The sequence below is a fragment of the Cricetulus griseus genome, chromosome 5 (genome assembly GCF_003668045.3).
Source record: "Cricetulus griseus strain 17A/GY chromosome 5, alternate assembly CriGri-PICRH-1.0, whole genome shotgun sequence".
In the NCBI taxonomy this organism is placed as follows: Eukaryota; Metazoa; Chordata; class Mammalia; order Rodentia; family Cricetidae; genus Cricetulus; species Cricetulus griseus.
This window is the reverse complement of record NC_048598.1, coordinates 11,804,973-11,824,508: the sequence shown is the minus strand read 5'-3', so window position 1 is coordinate 11,824,508 and position 19,536 is coordinate 11,804,973. Positions and strand designations below refer to the sequence as shown.

Here is a 19,536-nt window from a genome sequence, read left to right as displayed (position 1 = left end):
ATTTCTTTCTCCTCCTCCTCCTCCTTCATAACCCTCTTGGTACAATTAGTGCTGCCCGTAACTGGGCAATCTACCACAGCCCCACAACTGAAGAAAACTAGACCTTCCCTCCATCGGCATCCATCACCTGCCAAAACCTCCTCATTTAGGCGTAGGGTCTCACACGCCTCTCACTACCCACATTGCATGCTGGCGCGCTCTATCTTGTACAGGTTTGTATAGGCAAATCACAGCTGTGAGCTCATGAGCGTATCAGCCTTCACGTGTCTAGCAGATACCACTTTGCAGCCATCTTCCCCGACCTCTGGCTCTTACAATCTTTCTGTGATATTACTTAACTCTCTGAACCTCAGTCTCCCCATATACGAGAAGTGTATAGTGATGAGACAGTCTCACAGCGTGGATGCACTAAGTCACAGGAAGTAAATAAAGATGAGACCCTTCCTGCCGATGTAACTTATGATTACAGCATCATTAAGCTATCCTGGGCTTTGTGTACTTACCCTAGGGATGGCTTTGGAAGAAATCGACCTGGTTTCTGGAAACTCTTCAGGCTATCTGGGAAGCTTTGCCCTTTTAGTTCTGTGGTGATGACAATCAGAGATAATTTTGAAAGCATTCGGTCAAAGGCATTTATAGAATGGCTTGTAATTTTTAAAGGACTGGCACACATTAGCTTTCATTTGATTTTCAAAATGATGCTATGAAATGGTCCTAGGGAGTTTAATGTTAGCATTAGGAAGGGGGTGATCGGTCTGCAGAGATAGGCTTCAGCAAGCAGCCTGTCTACTTCGACTCTAGTCTACTGGCTTCTGGTAGCATTGTATCTACTAGGCTGCGATCTTAACTACATTTTAGCCTTTTTTTTGGACTCTGTAAAAGCTAGGAAAGTGCATATAAACAGTCTCACATTTTTCATACAATTTCTGGAGTTCAGATTCCTATGAGGTTGTTGGTGAAATCCTTAGACATTCTCTAGACCCAGGCTGAGACTTCCCTATGTCTGTTTTGGTTGTTCTCTGAAAGTGATTCTGGGTTGAAACCCAAAATTCAAGGCTTAGGTGTCTGGAGAGATGGTTCCTCAGATAAGATAACTTGCAGATGACCCAAGTATGGTTCCCAGCACTCATGCAGGGCAGCTCACAACTGCCTGTCACTGCAGCTCCTGGGGCTCTAATGCCTCTGGCTTCCGTGGGCACGGCACACACATGCACACACCCCTCCCCACACATAGAGACCGATAACGTTTAAATAAGTCTTAAAAGAAGAAATTCAGGGACTGTAGACTCCGAGAGGAGCTCTGGACTGCCAACCCTCTGGGTGGCTTCCTTCCTTACCACCGTATTCATTACTTATCTGTCACTGTAATAAGACACTGTGCCCCAGGCAACTGTGGTGAGAATTTATCTGGGTTTAGGGTGCCAGAGGGATAAGAGTCCATCTCAGCAGGGAGGCATAGAGAAAAGAGCAGCCAGGACAACAAGAGTAGGAAGCTGGGAGCTCACTCTCCAAACGTAAATCAAAGCAGAGAGGCCGAAAGGCAAGCAGAATGAGGCTTTTAACCCCATAGTCCCTCCAGCAAGGCCACACCTCTTAAGCCTCCCCAGGAAACAAGAGTTCAAATGCCTGTGACTGTGAGGGACCTTTTTCATACCACCATGTGCCCCCACTTAGCCCGAAGCCTGGCCCAGCACACGCTAACGGGTTACTTGGGATTCTCCATGTTTCTCTCCCCAGTTCCTGTTTTAATGTCATCACTGTCCCCCTTTCCAGCCACACCCATGTGACATGGACAGAGAAGATGAGGATTTCTGGAGCCTATTTGAGGAGTTCGCAGGCAAGGTGAGGGCGGGTGGCTTCCACGCTGGGCGGGTGAGTGGCAGCAGGCTCAGGCCCGCACTCCCTCTGGTCTGCAGTCGCACAGAGGGCGAAGCTGCACACTCTGGGTCTCTAGCCTGTACCTAGCATTTGTCACTTCATCCTGCCTGAAGCCGGCAGGCTTTTCCTGTGTTTTGAGGAGAGAGAGAATAACTATTGTCCAGAGGCCACTTTTCTTCCTGCGTTGACTGACTTGAGAAAATAGAAAAGCCCAATCTCTGGGTCTGGCCAAAAGCCTTTCAGTTTGTAAATTGGTCCTGTCAGTTGGGGCCTCTGACTAGAAAGCCAGGGCAGTGTGACCGCTTTAAATGGATAGCCTCCAGAGGTGGAATTGCCCAGCCTCGGCAGGAGGCCACTCAGTTAACCTGCCCTGGGGATGGAGACACACGCAGCAGCCTGGCCCACTGGAGATCAGCTGTGCTGTGGGATCTAAGTCTGTCTCTGGTGTGTGTATGAATGTGATTACCATCAGGGATTGCACAGCTGTTCTTCCCACACTCCCCTGTTCCTTCTCTCTCTCCCCCACCCCCAACCCTCCTGTCCAGGGTCCATTTTGGTCCCAGTCATTTAGCAGTCATAAATCTGAGCTCACTCAAGACTCAGTGTGTCCCCACTGGCCTCATAGAAATTGAACATCTTTGATGGGTCATAAAATGCTTAAAAAAAAAAAAAAAGACCCTGAGAAGGGAAAAGCTATGCTTTCTGCCTTGCCTGAACCTCCTACCCCACTGAAATGCCAGGGTATGTGGGAGGAATAGGAGGAAAAAAAACCCCACAAAATACACCAGAAACCTTTGCAGCAAAGCAAAGTGACCCTGTCAGCAGCCCCCCCCCCCCCCAAGTGGCCATTGGCGAGTGCTCCCACGGAATGTGGCCCTTTAGCACTGTGTGGATGCTAGGCCGGTGTTTTTCCCAGCAGAGGCTTGTTTCCGTCCTCCGCTGCCAAGGGGCCATGTTTTATTTAGCACATCCAAAACACCAGAAAAAACACTGTTGCTTGTAGATTTCTTCCCAAGCTTGTCTTACGTTTCTCTGTGGTTGAGGGGTGATGGAGAAGGGACTCGGATCCCTAGTTCCTCCTCTGCTGGTAAAGTTACAGAAGGCTAAGGAACTGGTCGAAAGTCACAAGGCCTCTTGAAGGTCACAGCCAAGGTCCAGTAAGAACTCTGGGCATCGATTTCTTCCTGGCCGATGAACGACTGATTAGCTTGTCTGTGGAGAGGTTTTTCAGAGGGGTCCCTGATGTTACTCTAGGACTGATCACTTTATGCCCCAGGGAGACCATCCAGAGACACTGCTTTGCGAAATGCTGGTCTCACCTTTGCAATGCTAGGGCCTGGCTGGGGGAGTGCATGAGGACCAGAGTGATTAGGCTAAGGTCAGAGTGTGAAAAATGGGCAGAGTCTAGACTGGAACTCAGCTTACAGCCCACAGCTTCTACTGTGCCCCTGTCCCTCATCCTGCGTGAGGCTTATCTTCTATCTGAGTGCTAAGATGTGCATATTCTCTCTGACTCAGTGTTCACACCACATACACATGGTTGCTTCATCCCCTGAATCTGAATTCCTGCCTGAAATGTATTCACACACACGTGAGAAATCTGGCACTTGGTGCCTGTGAGCCCCAAGCCGATACAGCACAATGATCCGTGCTGTTGTATGTGTGTGCAATGATTAGCAGTTTCTGTAGACATGGCTCTTTAACTGTAGCATGGATGCAGTTTTGTTAAAGATTTAATGATGCTGCACGTTGGGCGTGTGGTACATTAGTGCTAGTTCCCGTTGACACTGCTTGTCACACTCTGTTCTCTGACTAAGCAAGTCCCATGAAACACAGCAAGAGGCTGGTCTGGCAGCCGTCTGCAGAGGTAGGTGCCAAGTTGTACAATCGACATCTCTCTGTGTTCCCGACATCTCTCCATGTTCCCCACTAACCCTTCTGTGCTCTTCCGGGCTGCTGGACCCCAGAGGGAATGGGGAAGTTGAGTTTCTAAATATCACATGCTTTGAAAAATCAAAGGGCTGGTGGACCTGGATTCTGACTTGGGAGGGAGCCCTACGTTAATTGGATGCCATGGAATAGCTTGTTGGTTCTGATGCAATTCACTTTGGGGCTCTTTCTAGGATTCTGAGATGAGTGCTAATCAGCTCAAGAGAGCCCTGAATGAAGTGTTATCCACACGTGAGTTCTCCCCTGGGACCAATCAGCAAGTCCATGGGCATCCAAGAGAGATGCCAGGTGGGGCTGAGAGAGGGGACAGACAGAGGTTGGCCAGAAGTACCCCAGGTGTGTGTGTGTTGGGAGGGGGGTGTTCAGGGTGCCTCCAGCTTTAGAGATCCCAACTCTGTATGGTGAGTATCTGGCCTGTAGGAGCATCTGGGGAGGGGCGGCACTGGGCGAGGTAAGACTCACACTGGTAAGTAACAGACCCGGCAGGACCAAGAATCCTGACATCAAATGCAATTATTTGTAAGTCCCGAGAGCAGGGAAGCTGGGCTGTGTTTGATTTATGTGACACTCTCCTACAAAATTAATGTTGCCTGAAGAACCTTTACTGAGCTTCTTTGGGAAAGTAGGTAGGAGGGGCAATTCTGACTGTTCTTGCCTATCCTGAGTTGTTCAAAGCTTCAGACTTCTGCCATTCTTCTCCAAGGAGGGCGTTGTTCCCTATTTCAAGCCTCAGTGCCATCGGAGCCAGGCACTTTCTGTTCTGGTCCAGGCATAGCCAGGATTAAGTCCTTCATCTGCTTGGGTGATGGGCTCTCACGACAGCCAGGAGACAGGCAGGGCCCTGAGCAGTGCTCTGGGCTCAGAGCTCTGTCCTAGCTTAGGCTAGCCCCCCTGCTCTCTGCTCTCCTTCTATGGCTTAGAGCAGAGAGGAAAGGAGGGGGCTACAAGGTCTTTAGTGACCAGGTGAAGGTAGAGGGCAGGGATGTCTGGAGCTCCAGAGAGATGCCTGTGATTCAACCAGTTCTTGGTTGCAATAGCATCATTCTCACCATTGTAATGTCACCATTGGAAGGTGAAATGTAAGTTTATAAACACAAACCCGTGGGTATCAAAGCTGAAGTACAATGCCAGTGCTGGTCAGCACCATACATGCCAGGGTACCAAGAGGCTGGTGGTATCTGTCCCGAGCCTCCCATGATGCTCTAACCTTTTCCACTGAAATTGTACTCTCTTTGATAGTCACTTACTGACTGTCTAGATCATTTATTTTCCCTTTCTTCAAACAACCCAGACTCCCACCTTCTTTTCTTTTTAAATATTTAGGAACAGGCATGAAATTTGATGTATTCAACATCAACACTTGCAGAGAAATGATCAGCCTGCTGGATGTATCCTTTAAATGTCACATCTTTTTTTTTTTTTTTTCTGTTTTAAAGGCTCCTCTACCTTTTTCCAGTAAGGAGGGAGGGCAGGGGAGAAACTGAGGAAGGAAACATACTTAGTGATCATATGTTAGGAATTGTGTTAGAGTTTTAAAGAAAAATGTGTCATTTTGCAAATTGTCTTTACCACACTCGAGACTATCTCCAAGTTATTCATAAAAAACCAAGATATTCATAGTTGAATTCCTAGTCTAAAATTATGGAACTTAGAGACAGCAAGTGGAGGTATTTTCCCATTCTTCCTCCACACTGTGTGATCCCAGTACCTCCACCTGCTGAAATCCATCCAACTCTCCACCCTCACGGGAGTCTCTCCTCAGCTCTCCCCATTCTTCAGACTCTCAACATGGCCCTTGGATATCCACTGCCAATAGTTCAGGATTATGGTACAAGATAAAACCTATTTGTTCTCTCTGATCTCATCTCCTATTGAAGATCGGTCTTTTTAGTGTTTGCCAGAATACTATTGAACAAGACCTTTAACCGTGGGCTTATAAATAATAGACAACCTTACAGTTTGAGGCACTGGGAAGCCTAGGACCAAGATGTGGCAGATGTGTTAGTGAGAGCTTGTCTCCTGGTTCCTGGTTGTAGCTTCACAAGGTGGAAAGGGACCTCTCTGGACTTACTTTATAATAGCACAGTTGCATTCATGAAGGGTGCCCCTCTGTGGCCCAATTACTTCCCAGAGGCCCCATTTCCTGATACCTTTATACGGGGATTAGATTTTGACACGTGGATTGGGGGGCACATAAACACTCAATCTGCTACAAATGGGTAGGAGTTTCCATGAAGAATAGAGAAAGGGTATTCTGTATGCCAGGGAAATTCTACAGAAAGGTACAGGCTACCAATGGCTCAACAGCATTTTCTTAAGCTTTGCCTGGGGGCAAGTCCAGGGGCCATTCAACATTTAGTGGTGGTGAAGGTGAATCCTTTAGCATGGAAGGCTCTCCTTGGTTCTTAAGGACCTCATTCATGACGATAACTTACTCCAGGACCCCTTCTCCAGCCCCATTGAGGACAGAGAGTGACTTTCCTTTGGACATGGCAGGGTTGTGTAGGGTAGTGGAGTGTGTGGCAACCTCTGTGCAAGTCATCATTGATGGGTAGGTGGTGCTGTTTAGTGGCCCCGGTGCCCCAAGTGGCCACTAGCTGAATAGTGCTGGAGTCTTTTGCCCTTGTGTCCTTCCATGGGAGTGTGGTTAACAGTTCAGAAAACTGTTTGCTTCACTTTGCTGTGACTAGGTCCTTGGTTTCAGAACTGTCATCGTCAAAGATTCCTGTTGCTTTCAATTCAGACTCAGATTCTGTTGTAGTTACCCACACATTGTTCCCAGTGGCACTGGATCTCATGGCTGCAAAGCGTGCTGGCTTGGTGACTCTGTCTTCGTCTTGAGTGTGCACATGGGCTTAAATCTCCATGTGCAGTGAAAATGCCCCTGAGGACTTAGAAAGATGGCAAGTCTATTCAGATGTGTTCACACGTTAGAACATGCTTACTTGGGATGTACACTGCATTCGTGGCTTTTGTTAGATTTGGAGCTGTGTAGCCATCACCATCTGGTTTAGAACATTTTTGCCAGCCCACTCCACCTAAACCCTGCTCTTGGATTAGCAGTCACTCTTTATTCCCCCATCCCCATACTATGGCAGCTGCTACTATATCGTCTACCTCTGCAAATCTGAGTATTGTGCACATGTGTACCCATGGAATCCTACAGCAGATGGTGCTTCCATTAGCATGATGTTTCAAGTACTAGAACACACATCAGTATTCCCTCACCCATGGAAACTTGAAAATGCCATTGCTTAAATTTCAGTTCTGGAGACCCTGATTCAGTAAGTCTATCTAGACTTTGGAACACACAAAGGTTAAATTCTGTCATCCTTACTAACCAGGTATATACATTTAGAGAAGTTACTAAATACTTGGACTGTCAGGGTCTTTTACTGGAGAAGAATGGAATAAGATTGTCTAGTTTGTACAGCCATTGTGGGGGTGATAGGAGATGCAAGCATGGATAGTACCAAGACTTGGGGTGCTATTTCCCTGAGCCCAATACCCTGCCAAGAACAGTTGTTTGTGTTGTAGTGAGGGTGTGAAGGCTGTGGTCCAGCCAACATTCAGTTCTCTGTGCAGACTGGTTGTTTATGTTGTAGTGAGGGTGTGAAGGCTGTGGTCCAGCCAACATTCAGCACTAATCAGAAATACAGCCCCAAACTGGATGCTCTGACAGGATGAGAACGTTAGTCAGCCTTCCACAATTTTAACAGAATACCTGAAATAATGAAATTGTAATAATAGGAAAGATTTGAGTTCACAATTTTGGCTGTTCTGACCTATGATGAGGCAGCACACAATGGTGGAAATGAGATGAACACTTACCTCACGGCATCCAGGAAGTGAGAGAAAGAGAGAGAGAGAGAGAGAGAGAGAGAGAGAGAGAGAGGAGGGAGGGAGAGAGAGAGAGAGGAAGAGGCAGGGTCCAACATCCCCTGCAAGGGCGTGCCTCCAATGACCTGAGGTGTTCTACTAGACCTATCTCTTCAAAGCTTCACCACCTCCCAAGAGTGCCCTGCTGGGCACGGAGCCTTTCAGCTGGACCTTTGGTGGTCACTCCAAATCTAGATTGGAACAGAATGCTTTACATTCTTGGGTACAAACTCCTATTTGGCTGTCTAACATACATGGGGAGGATTGATGGTTTATTCTGTAACACAGTGATGTTTATTGCTTTGTTGTGATTGGTGAGAAAAGAGACTGAATTTTATGAGGGTAAGGGCGATTTAAAACCAAACCCCCATGTCTAGTTCAGCACTCAGTAAGTACTCTTGGAAGGAAGATACAGAAGATATGGAAAATTCCACATGGCCTCCCCCAACGTTCACACCTCTTTCGGTTTTGTTGTGCCTTTGAGAAGACCCCATGGTTGCAGCACCTGGTATTTCTTTTTGACATTCTGATGATACTAACATTATTTGAATGAGAAATTGCACTAATCATAGAAATTTTAGTCTGGAAGTAAGTGTATAAGCCACGTAGTCCCAGCCGCTGTCACCCAGGATAATAAGGGTACGCTGTCAGTGTTGTTAGGAGGTCTCAGGCTGTGGTTTGTTCTTACCTCTGTGCCTGGCCTCTGGCTTTCCCACCATCATCCCATTGTGTGACTTGCTTCAGATACGGAAGGTCCACTAAGGCTTCAAGGCACTCACATGAGCTTATAAGAGGACAAAACTCTCTGGTGATTCAGGGTTTGCTGATACTGGTCTTTAACAAGCTTAGAGTGATGGGAATGGGACCCTGGGACCTGAGGAGCTCAAGGCACTCTGGCTGAAGATTTGCAAGTATCTGGTAACTAATTGTTTTCTATCTCTCTTGGGAGAGAAGGGCATTTCTCTGGGTCCTGGCCCCTTCCCCCCTTTGACCCTGTGTAATACTCATCCCTGGACTGTTCTAGACCTTAGTCTGCCCAGACTGTAGTCAAAACTTGGGCACATTGTTCAAAAGAGAGTCAGAAGGCAATGGCAGTGAGATACTGATGTCAACCCCTCCAATGGGAACGCTATTCAGAGGACAAAGTGCTACACTGACCTTTACCCCTATTTCTATTTGTTCTGGAGCTTCTTTGAAGACATCAATACAGTCTCTTTAGAGTGCATCCTTGGCCTCCCAAGAGAGGAGTAAAGTGGGAGGAAATTGTTGTACAGGGCTGTGCGATTCTCCATGTGCAATTTCTCTCTGGCTTCAGGAGATCTACCAGGAAATGGACCACAACCGTGTAGGGACCATTGATGCCCATGAGATGAGAACGGCTCTCAAGAAGGCAGGTGAGGACCCACCCTGTAGTCTTAGGTCCCAGATGTGCCCACTGTAAATAGTTGTTCTCATGATAGCGGCTAAGGGTCATTCCTGAGAGCTTTCTTCATTGGATGCCAGTGTGACAACAAAGTCTTGCTGAGGATCCATTCTATCTGGGAAGGAGAGGATAGTGCTGTGTTCTGCACTCCGCCTGTTACCGAGGCAGTGACAGTGGTGACAAGGTGTGAGGCTCTGTCACAGACACCACAGACACAAAGCCCCTTACCCTGTCTTCTCGCACTTAATGCTGTTGTGTAGCCATGACTGTCCTAGGGATGAGCTGGCATTTGACCAGGGAAAGAGCTGGTGAGACATCTCTAAGAGTGGAGACTTGGAAGAGCATCTCCTGGACCTCCCCGGGAGAGGCAGAGTAGTCCTGATTTACAGATTTACACATAATCATGGAGGGCCCCCGTGATGCCAGCACCTTGAAGTTTATCAGGAAGATGCTGAGACACAGTCTCTCTTTGTCATCAGGTTTCATTCTCAACAACCAGGTGCAGGATATTATTGCCATGAGGTATGCAAGCAGCGAACTTGGCATCGACTTTGATGGTTTTATGGCTTGTGTGATCCGCCTGGAGAACCTGTTCAGTAAGTCTCAGTTTTCTTCAGCCTCGTTTCTTTTCTTCAGAGACACAGAGCATGGAAGGCCAGGAGGCGAGAGGCCTGGCAGTGCTTTGGAGCTGGGGGACTAGAATTTTTATAACTGTGTTACCCAGAAGGAAGGGGAGGTAGACACTATAGGGTAGTAGGGAGGTAGACACACAGATGTCTGGGCTGATCACACCAAAGGGCCAAGGTTGCTTTTCCTTGGAGACCTGGAGAATGTTATCCTAATTATTGAGCTATACAAAGTCACTAGGCCAAGGCATTGACTCTCTTAATGGTCCTGGGTTAGGAGCTTTTAGTGTTTATTCATCTGTATGGCACCATGAGGGTCACTTGAGAGACTGTGCCACCTTCCAGGAAGAGAGTGGGCTCCCTCAGGAAGGCAGTAGCTGTATTCCTTTCTTGGGTCTCAGGGTGCTGCTGTCTTATAATCAGTACACCATCTTTTAAAGGGAGGGGCATTCCTTCCATTGGGAGAGTGCAAGATTGGAAGCCTTAGGAGCAAAATCAGTTGGCCAGAGATGGAGTTGAGGGACTGGACTATCCACAACCCACTTGTCAAAGAACTTTCAGTTTCTTATGAGCGTCTGAAGGTGAAGAGCCAGAGGAACCATCTCTGCTGACAAATTGGTTTTTTCATTCAGTCTGGGAGACACCTGCAGCCACAGAAGCTCACTCTGACTGCTGGTCCCTGGGCTTAGACGACGTCTGGAGGGAAAGGGGACTTGCAGCTTTGTGTGGGTTGTCCAGAGACAATTTTCTGATGTTCCAAAACCCAGAAACAGACCTGACCAACTTGCTTCCTTCTCTGGTGTTTCAGAAATGTTCAGGCTTTTGGACAAGAACCAGAACGGCATTGTCCAGCTCTCTCTGGCTGAGGTAAATGACCCGTGGCTTGAGGAATTCCTGGTAGACAGAAGTTTGAAATCCCTGAACAGCATAGGTGCTAGGCTATGTTTATTCCTACCAACCAGCCTATTGCCATGGAAACCCCGAATGTTCTGTGGTGGGCGTGAGAAGGAATGAGATAGTCTCTTAAGAAGTCTCTTAGACATTCTAATCACTTAATATAATTTAATTAAGTGCCTCTCTCTGACTATTTCTTCCCTTTCTTTATTTTAAAGATAAAGTAATAGCGAGCTGCATCTAAATCATTTGAAAGAGGCAAACTCTTGTTAATGCGGATGGGCTGGTCTGTCTGGTGGGGGCGGGGTAGACAAAATTCAAAAGGCCAGACTTCTTGAGTTGACATGTAGGAGGTCACTGGAAGGAAAACTGAACAAGGTAGAATGAAAGTACAAAATAAACGAGGGTCCCTAATGTACATAAGTCACAAATGTTTTAGGGAGAGAGAGCCAGCCACTGCCTGTAGGGGGCACTCTGGATAAGGGAGGCTGTCTCTGGCTGCTGCAGAGGGCCAGGTGGAACAGGAAGTGTAGACGGCTCAGAGGTCCAAGTTATGAGGCAGCATTAGCCTCTGACATGCTTCTGGGGTGGTAGAGCTAGAAGACTGGTTTAATACCCTACTGCCACGTTAGAGGACGGGGTTATTACCATGCTATCATGTTATCGGAGTCCAACTGTTTTTCATTCTTCTTGTGAATGGAAATGGTATCGAAAACTTCCTATGATCAAGAAAAAGCTTTCTTTATAACATATATGTAGATTCCTGTAGACATCTGGAGACTAGTGTAGGACCTAAATTGAAGTGTTCATGTATAAGTATACACAGATACATATAAGAACATATATGCACACACATGTATGAAATACAGATATAAGTGCAGGAATATACACATGCATATTGGAATGCATATAATTATATATGAAATATAGATATAAATGCAGGAATATATGCATATATGTAGAGTGTAGATATAAGAATACAGGAATACATATATAAGGATATATGTATGTTTGTAAAGATACATATGAATATGAACATAATTGTCCTTTATGGGCATTTGAATTCAGAGCCCTCCTAAGATGTCTGGATGTGTCAGACCTTTGTATAAGACGGTGTGGTGTTTGCACAGGACCTATATCCATCCTGTTGCACACTCTACACCCTCGCTAGCCTATTGATGGTGCCCCATAGAATACCGATGCTGATGCTGGGAAGAGTTGTTTCACTTCATTGGTTATGGAGTCAATGACAAGGAAAGAAATTTGTTCCTATTCAACACTGATGCAATTCTTTTCCTGAGGAGTTTTAATCTGCCCTTGAATTATGGATGTGGAACTTGCTGATAGACAGGGCCCATTGTATTCATTGACACACCCACTTTTGGAAGCCCATTTTGGGCATAGAGCCTTTTCTAAGTCACATTTTCTGTAGTGCTCTCAGTCACTTTGTAAAGAGCTTCCTGTAAGTGAACGTGGCACTGGCTGGAGGATGGAGCTGTGACAAGTGGTGACATACAGGGCAGGATGACATCTGTGGTCAAAGGCCACATGCTCCCTGGAGGCTGTGCACTGGTTTTGTCTCTTCTTTTGCAGTGGCTGTGCTGTGTGCTGGTCTGAGCTGGTGTTTTGGACATCAATAGCTTCCCTGTCTTCCGCTTGTCTCTTTGCAATCTTATGAACACGGATCCTCAAGTGACATTTTCTGATTGTTGTATTGTTCCAGCTAATCACTGTTCCTGAGACACTGGTCTGTCCCAACAGAGCAGGCTGGGGAGCCCCAGATCTCTCAGCAGCTCGGAGCTATGTGCTGTTTGAGCTGATCTCAGGGCCCAGAGGAAGGAAATCAATCAGTTGAAGTTGTGGGTCAGAATGGTTTCTGCTGTCCTCTAGAGAAGTGAAATGCTGAGGGACAACCTGCGATGGGAAAGATACGATTCTAAGCTGCCAGAAGGCTGAAGAGATGGATGCTTTCCTGGAGGGGAGACCTGCTGCAAGCAGGGATCCTTCTGAGGGCCCTAGGGGAAAGAGGCAGAGTTTTAGCTATGCTGAGAAAGAGCACAGGCCTTTCTAGAGAACACGACAACACCAATTCTTGTTAGCAACCCAAGATATAGCCAGGATTCCAAAGATGATGGTGGCAATGGATTCTGTGTACCCCAAAGCCTGGGGAAACATTTCCTGAGTGTCCCTTTCAGCATTCTTTTATAGACACGCTTATTGCAAATAAAAGTCTTTCAAATGAGTTTCTATGCCCTGTGGTCTTCAATAGGTGGGATTTTTGCCTTGAAGTTTGCTCTTCTATCAGGGCAAAGAGCTCAGTTTGTCTTTAATAGTGGCATGGCTTTGCTTGCAGCATTTACTTGGTTCACTATTTTAACTACTTTCAGACACCTTTGCTGAATGTTTTACAAATCCTTCTGCTCTACTGTGATGGTTCGAAAGAAAACAGCCCCCAAAGGGAGTGGCACTATTAGGAGGTGTGACCTTGATGGAGTAGGTGTGGCTTTGTTGGAGGAAGTGCATCTCTGTAGGGGGGAAGGCTTTGAGGTATCATCTCAAGGTTCACTCAGTGCAGCAGTCAACTTCCTGTTGCCTCTGAGTCAAAATGTAGGGCTCTCAGCTCCAGCACCCGCTCTGCCTGCATGTTACCGCGCTCTCTGCCATGATGATGATGGACTGAACCCTGAAACTGTAACCGAGCCCCCCTCCCCCATTAAATGTTTCTTTGTAAGAGTTGTTGTGGTTGTGGTGTCTCTTCACAGCAATAAAAAGCCCTAAGACATCTACTCTATTCTCAGGGGTTCTAGTAAATCTGGTTAAAAGTAGCCAGTGATAACCGTGCCACAGCCTGTGTGCTGTGCTGGCTTGAAATTTCCTGTACCAGATAAATTAATCCATGACTTTAGAATTCAACTTCAATGAAAGACATGGCTGAAATCCAGGCAGATTCTTTGTCATGCTGTAACGTGAATGACCCTGAGTCCTGTTCCCAATATGGCCTTCATATCTATTTGAAACTTTATGAGCACAACCCTTACAGCCATATTTCTATTGGTATTCTGTCCATCCCCACTCTCACCAGAACCTACCACTTAGCAGAACTCACACCATCCTAGCCATTCTCTAGCCTGCCTTTCTAAATTCCTTCAAACTTCTCCTGTGAAGCAGGTCCAAAGCCACAGGACCATGCAGTCAGGCTCATTGCAGCACTGGCCCCATAGTTGCTTTTCTCATAACCACAACAAGATTCCCTGACATCAACTTCAAGAGAGATGGTTTATTTTGGCTCATGATCCCAGAAGTTTCAGCCCATCCTGGTGGGGAATTCTTGGCAGAGATGACAGTGGTGGGAACTCGTGGCCTGGGCTTTTACATCTGCATCAGATGGGAAGCAGCAGGTTGGGACCAGAAGCATAGAACCCTCAAAGGCATGCCCAAAGTAGCTCTTCCTCCTAGCCAGTGCCCACATCCTAAAGGTTGCACAGCTCTCAAAATAGTGTCACAAACTTGATGGTACAGGCCTGCAGTCCCAACCACTCAGATGATGAAGCAGGAAGACTACAAACTCCAGGCCAATGTAGGCTGCACAGTGAGCTCAAGGGCGGCCTGGACAACTTAGTGAGGTTGTCTCGTAAGGTAAGAAGACCCCTGAGATGATAACTCAGTGGCAGGAGAGGGCGGGGTTTGTCTAGCATGTAGGGAAGCCCTGTATTCAACCCCCAGTACTAAAAGAAAGGGTAAGGGGTGCAGCATGAGATGCGTGAGACTGAACGTTCAAACATGAAACTGTGCAAGATGGTTCTGTTTTGCTCTGTTGCTGTGACAGACACCATGACCAAAAGCAACTCGGGGAAGAGAGGGTTTATTTCGTCTTGCAGGTTGCGGTTCATCACAAGGAAAAATGAAGGTATCATCCCTGTGTAGGTGGCCCTGGGTTCTGTACAAAAACTGGTTGACAGGGATGGAGATCATGATGGGGAACCCACAGAGACAGCTGACCTGAGCAAGTGGGAGCTCATGGACTCTGGACTGACAACCAGGGAGCCGACATGGGACTGACCTAGACCCTCTGCGTGTGGGTGACAATTGTGTAGCTTGGTCTATTTGTGGGGCCCTTAGCAATGGGATAAGGACCTGCCCCTGGTGTATGAGTTGGCTTTTGGGAACCTATTCCCCATGCTGGGATATCTCATCCAGCCTTGATCCAGGGGGAGGAGCTTGGTCCTGCCTCAACTTGATAGTCCATGCTTTGTTGACTCCCATAGGAGGCCTGCCCCTTAATGAACGGAGGAAGAGGAGGTGGGGTAGATGGGTGGTGGAGGGAGGGAATTGGAGGGGAGGAGGGAGGGAAACTGGTTGGTGTGTAAAATAAATGAAAAATATTAATAATAAAAGCCTGGCTGAGCAAGCCATGGAAGGCAAGCCAGTAAGCAGTGCTCCTCCACGGCTTCTGCTTCAGTTCCTGCCTCCAGGTTCCTGTCCTGACTTCTCTTCGGGGTGGACTATAAACTGCAAGCTGAAATAAATCCATTCCTGAAGTTGCTTTTGGCAATGGTATTTATCACGGCCATAGACAGCAAAGCAGGACATAAACTAGGGAGTGGGCTGTTGTGGTGAGACACCTAACCATATTTTGGGGGAGGGTTATGGAAGTGGTTGGAACTTAGGCTAGGAAAGCCATTAGTTCTCAGAGCTCTATGGGATGTTCTGTGGGACCTTGGGAAAGAAAATGCAGACAATAGAGGCCTGGCTTGTGAAGTTTCAGAGGGAAGCAAAGATTCTATCGGGGTAATTCATATAATACTTTAATTAAAAATCTGTGGTTGCTGGAGAGCTGGGACGGAAGAATCGGCTATGATTAGTCAGAGGCCAGCAACACTGAAGTGAAACCTTTGCTTTACCAGGACAACTGACCCTAGTTAGCTGAAGCTAAAAAATCAGCTGTGGCTAATAGAGGTTACCATCATCAAGGCGTGGTTTTGCTTTGAATTGATTATAACTGTGTCCTGGTTCTCTCTTCTTGGAATAAGAAAGTCTATAACTTACTTTTGAAGGTGAGGGAGCCCACAATGAAAAGATTTTGGATGTTTTCAAGAGACTGAACTTTTAAAATATTTGAGCTTTTGAAAGACTGTGGGACTTTTAAAGTTGGATTGTGTTTTATATTGTGATGTTGTGGATAAACAAGTAAGAAAAGGTTATGGTTTAATAGTGGTATGTTTGTGTGTCAAGTTGATGAGGGTTCGGTTGTTCTGGTTAGTGTCAATTGCACACGAACTAGAGTCACTTGGGAAGAGAGAACCTCAACTGAGGCATTCACTCCATCAAATTGGCTTGTAGACATGCCTGTAAGCATTTTCTTCATTAATGTTTGACATGGGAGGGTCAAGTCTTTGTGGGCAGTGCCATCCTGGGCAGGTGATCCCAGGTTGTCTAAGAAATCAAGCTGAGTCGTGGAGAGCAAGCCAGTCAGTACTGTCCCCCCACAGTCTCTCCTCAGTGACTGCTTTGAGTTGCTGTTCTGACTTCCTCTTGTAATGGACTGTGAGCTGTAAAGTAAAATAAATGTTTCCTCCCTGAGTTGCTTTTGGTCCTGGTGTTTATTTCCCACAGTCATAGAAAGGAAATCAAGACAACAACGTTGACTATTGTTTGGTATTTACTGAATGCCTGGAAACAATGCATTGCAGCGTCTTCTTATGTCTTCCTTGTACTCAAGTCCCCAGTCCAGAGCCGAGGCTTGATGTCGTTGCCCACACTGTGACAGAATGCCATGCCACATATCTCTAGCCTTTGTTCAATGTATGGAATCTACTGAGCATGCAGAGTGTTTAGAAAATGTGGTGTAGTTTTACGTGGCTGCATTATAATCAACTTGCAAGGATTTTGTTTTAAGCCTTCAGGCTTCACTTACTTTAGGGAATGGATTGGTAATAAAACCATCTCATTACAAAAGTGGCATTTGCTTTGATGTCTTACATTCCACCACAAAGTGGGCTGAGGATCCCAATGCTATAACTCTTGAGAGTTTGCTCCAGGCCTCCTTTCTCTGCTCCTCTCCCAGACGAAGGCATCAGAAACGTTGCTTTTAGGCATGGCCCCTCTCCCTCACTCCTTGCTTTAGTTGGCTTTCTGTCACTATAATGAAATACTGAGACAATATATTTATAAAGAGAGAAAGTTTATTTTCTTTGTTGTTCTGAAGGCTCTTATCCAAGATCAGGCAATCTTATACCTTTAGGTCCTTGGGACAGCAGCTTGTTGCAGCAGGAGCAAGTGGAGTAAACAAGCTATACTGTATGCCAGGAAGAACATAGTGAGCGTACTGCTGGAATCCCAAATCCCCTTTGAAGACACAACCTTAAGGGTCTCTGCCTGCTGCAGATTCTACCATCTCCCAATAGCACCATTTTGAGAACCAAGTCTCAAAGTGTGGGCCTTTGAGGACGGTATCACATCTATGCAAAGCCCTCCCTTAGGTGCAGCTGTATCTCAGGAGACATACTGCCTCTCCAGCATCCCTCAGTTCCCTATCGGAGACCATGCCACACTTTATTGAATTAGCATGTTGACCTGCTGGCCTTCCATGTTCCCACTGGAGAGTCTGTGAATGCAGGGATGGTGTTTGCCTGGTCCCCCCACCCTCTAGCCAGAGCCTCCTGCAAAGTCTGGCATAAAGCCGGCAATCAGTGAGATGGCATCCTTATCAATGAAGAGGCTCTGGCCATCAGCACTTCATTTGTTTCCAGGTAGAGAGGGTGGGTTTTCACTGGTCCCATACAGACGACCCGGGGGTTTGAAGCACCAGGAGCACAGCCTGGATATAGTTGACATAGGGGTGCTCTGGAGCCAGGACCCTGTCCCCTGTGAAGGGCGTGCTTCCCTTGGAAACATGTGATACCTGCAAGGTCCACACCGAGCGTCTCCCTTGACATCTTTACCCCCAATGCCAGAGACAGAGGAAGTTGTGGCCCTGGTCCTCAAACCAATAGGCCTTTGATTTATGCATGTATTTCCTGAGAGCTCATAGGTTCTCCCTCCTCCCATGAGGAGAATAAAGCAGTTTAGTGTGGGTGCCTGACACATCTTGGAGGGACACGATGGGGGAGGAGGAGGGGCAGGGTTGCTCATCACTTATCATACCCAATCTTCCCTTGCCACTCAGCCATACACTTTGCTTCTTAAAGGCACCATTTATTATTCATTAGTCAACAGGAAGAAACAAAGGCCACACACAAGCCCCAGACTCATTGGAGCACCCCCACTCCCAGAACTGGGGAGCTGGCATTTAGGTGGGAGGCATTCTGAGTGAAGCCCGTATTCTGTGTAACTCCATAGCAGCAAGAACATCACACTGAGACAGCCGCGTGAATTAGCTTTCTCCTCACATCCCAGGCAGGGCTTATTATAATTTTACATAATCATAGCAGCAGTTTGGAGCAGGGCTAGGGAGAATTGGGCACACAGTCCATCTACAGGCTCTTAGGGATTCTTCAGGGCTGGCTCGGCAGAGTTGCACCCTACATCCAACACATCTGGCCAAGAGCATCTCCACCTCACCTGGGTGGTCCCTCTCTGGCTCCCCTCCAATGCCAGTTGCTCTTCAGTGTGTCCCTGGGACAAAACTGTCTTCCTTTAGTGAGCTGTGCATTCTCTGGTTAGCCAGGGTTAATCCCTTGACTTCCTTCTGTCCTGTTCAGCCTGCCTGGGTCCTCAGGTGGCCATCATCTTTTCAGCTTGACACATTGCATTCTTGTGAGTTCCATCCACTTGTGGCCCTGTCTGAGGACATGGCTGTCCTCCTAGTCCACTGCTGTCTATTCTTCTCCTACAGACCCCTCCCCACACTGCCGAGTTATAGATGAGTGTCTGTCTCTCTTCTGTACCTTAACCATGCGACTCTGAGTCAGAGATGCGGGTGATCGTATGACTTGTGAAACAGACACACACACACACACACAGAGTAACCATGTCTTCTGCTTATCTATGACCTCTTTGATTTTAGAGGAGATGTCGGCAGGACTCATTTATGGGGACTTGACTTGTCCTTGTTCTTCTATCCTTTGGTCCCATGTGACTCTAAGGCCATCATTAGCATGGCAGATGCTGTAGACTGGAGTTTGTGTCCCTCCCCCAAATTCATTGTTAGATGTAGTGCTATTAGGACAAATTTTAGCATGACCATGGAACCGAGTAGGTTGAATTCTTACAAAGCGACCCCAGAGAGCTCCCTGATTCCACCTACCATGTGAGGATACAGAAGGCCAGACCCCTAGGAATCACAGACCATGCACTCACACCAGACACCAAACCCGCTAGCACCATCGCCGTGAACTCCCCAGACTCCCAAATTGTGAGGGATTAACATCTGCTGACACTGAGCCGTGTGTCCTTAGGGCCTGCCAGTCGGGGACAAGGTGACAGTGAAGAGCCTGCCTCTTGTGGAGATGGATGTAGGCTCCTCATGACGTGGGGAGACCTGCCTTGACTCACTAGTTGTCTACAGAAGTCGCCACTGGGGAAATAAGGCAGAGGCACTGTGCCCTCCACAGAGCTACTTAAAGCTGCGGATGTGTCTCCTCTCTTTCTTTCTCTGTGGTACTCAGGATGACCCCCCATGCTAGGCAAGTGCTCTAGTTGCTGGCATCCCTAGCCATTTCTTTTGAGACAAGGTCTCCCTACGTAGCCCACGTGGTCCTCACCTCACTTGTCTGCCTCCAAATCCCAAGTGCCAGGATTATACATATGTCTCTCCATGTCCAGCTCTCTATACATTATTTCCTATAGAAATTAACTTACTATTATTTAACTATTAAAATATATAAGATGATATCACTTATATGTTTATTCAAGTCTAATATAAATAAAATTGAAACAACAGTGTTC

The 19,536-nt window shown here is 47.0% G+C and overlaps 1 protein-coding gene across 1 annotated transcript in view; it reads left to right on the top strand.

Annotated features, from left to right (window-relative positions):
* Capn8 (calpain 8) overlaps positions 1–12,893 on the top strand; it is a 71,325-nt gene extending 58,432 nt beyond the window's left edge. Inside the window, exons 13-20 of the mRNA XM_027418792.2 lie at positions 1,774–1,842; positions 4,002–4,059; positions 5,152–5,216; positions 8,557–8,625; positions 9,023–9,101; positions 9,610–9,726; positions 10,565–10,623; positions 12,244–12,893. Coding sequence (XP_027274593.1) covers positions 1,774–1,842; positions 4,002–4,059; positions 5,152–5,216; positions 8,557–8,625; positions 9,023–9,101; positions 9,610–9,726; positions 10,565–10,623; positions 12,244–12,267 — 540 coding nt within the window. The 3' untranslated portion in view covers positions 12,268–12,893. The remainder of the gene's footprint in view (positions 1–1,773; positions 1,843–4,001; positions 4,060–5,151; positions 5,217–8,556; positions 8,626–9,022; positions 9,102–9,609; positions 9,727–10,564; positions 10,624–12,243) is intronic.
* The last annotated feature ends 6,643 nt before the right edge of the window (positions 12,894–19,536 follow it).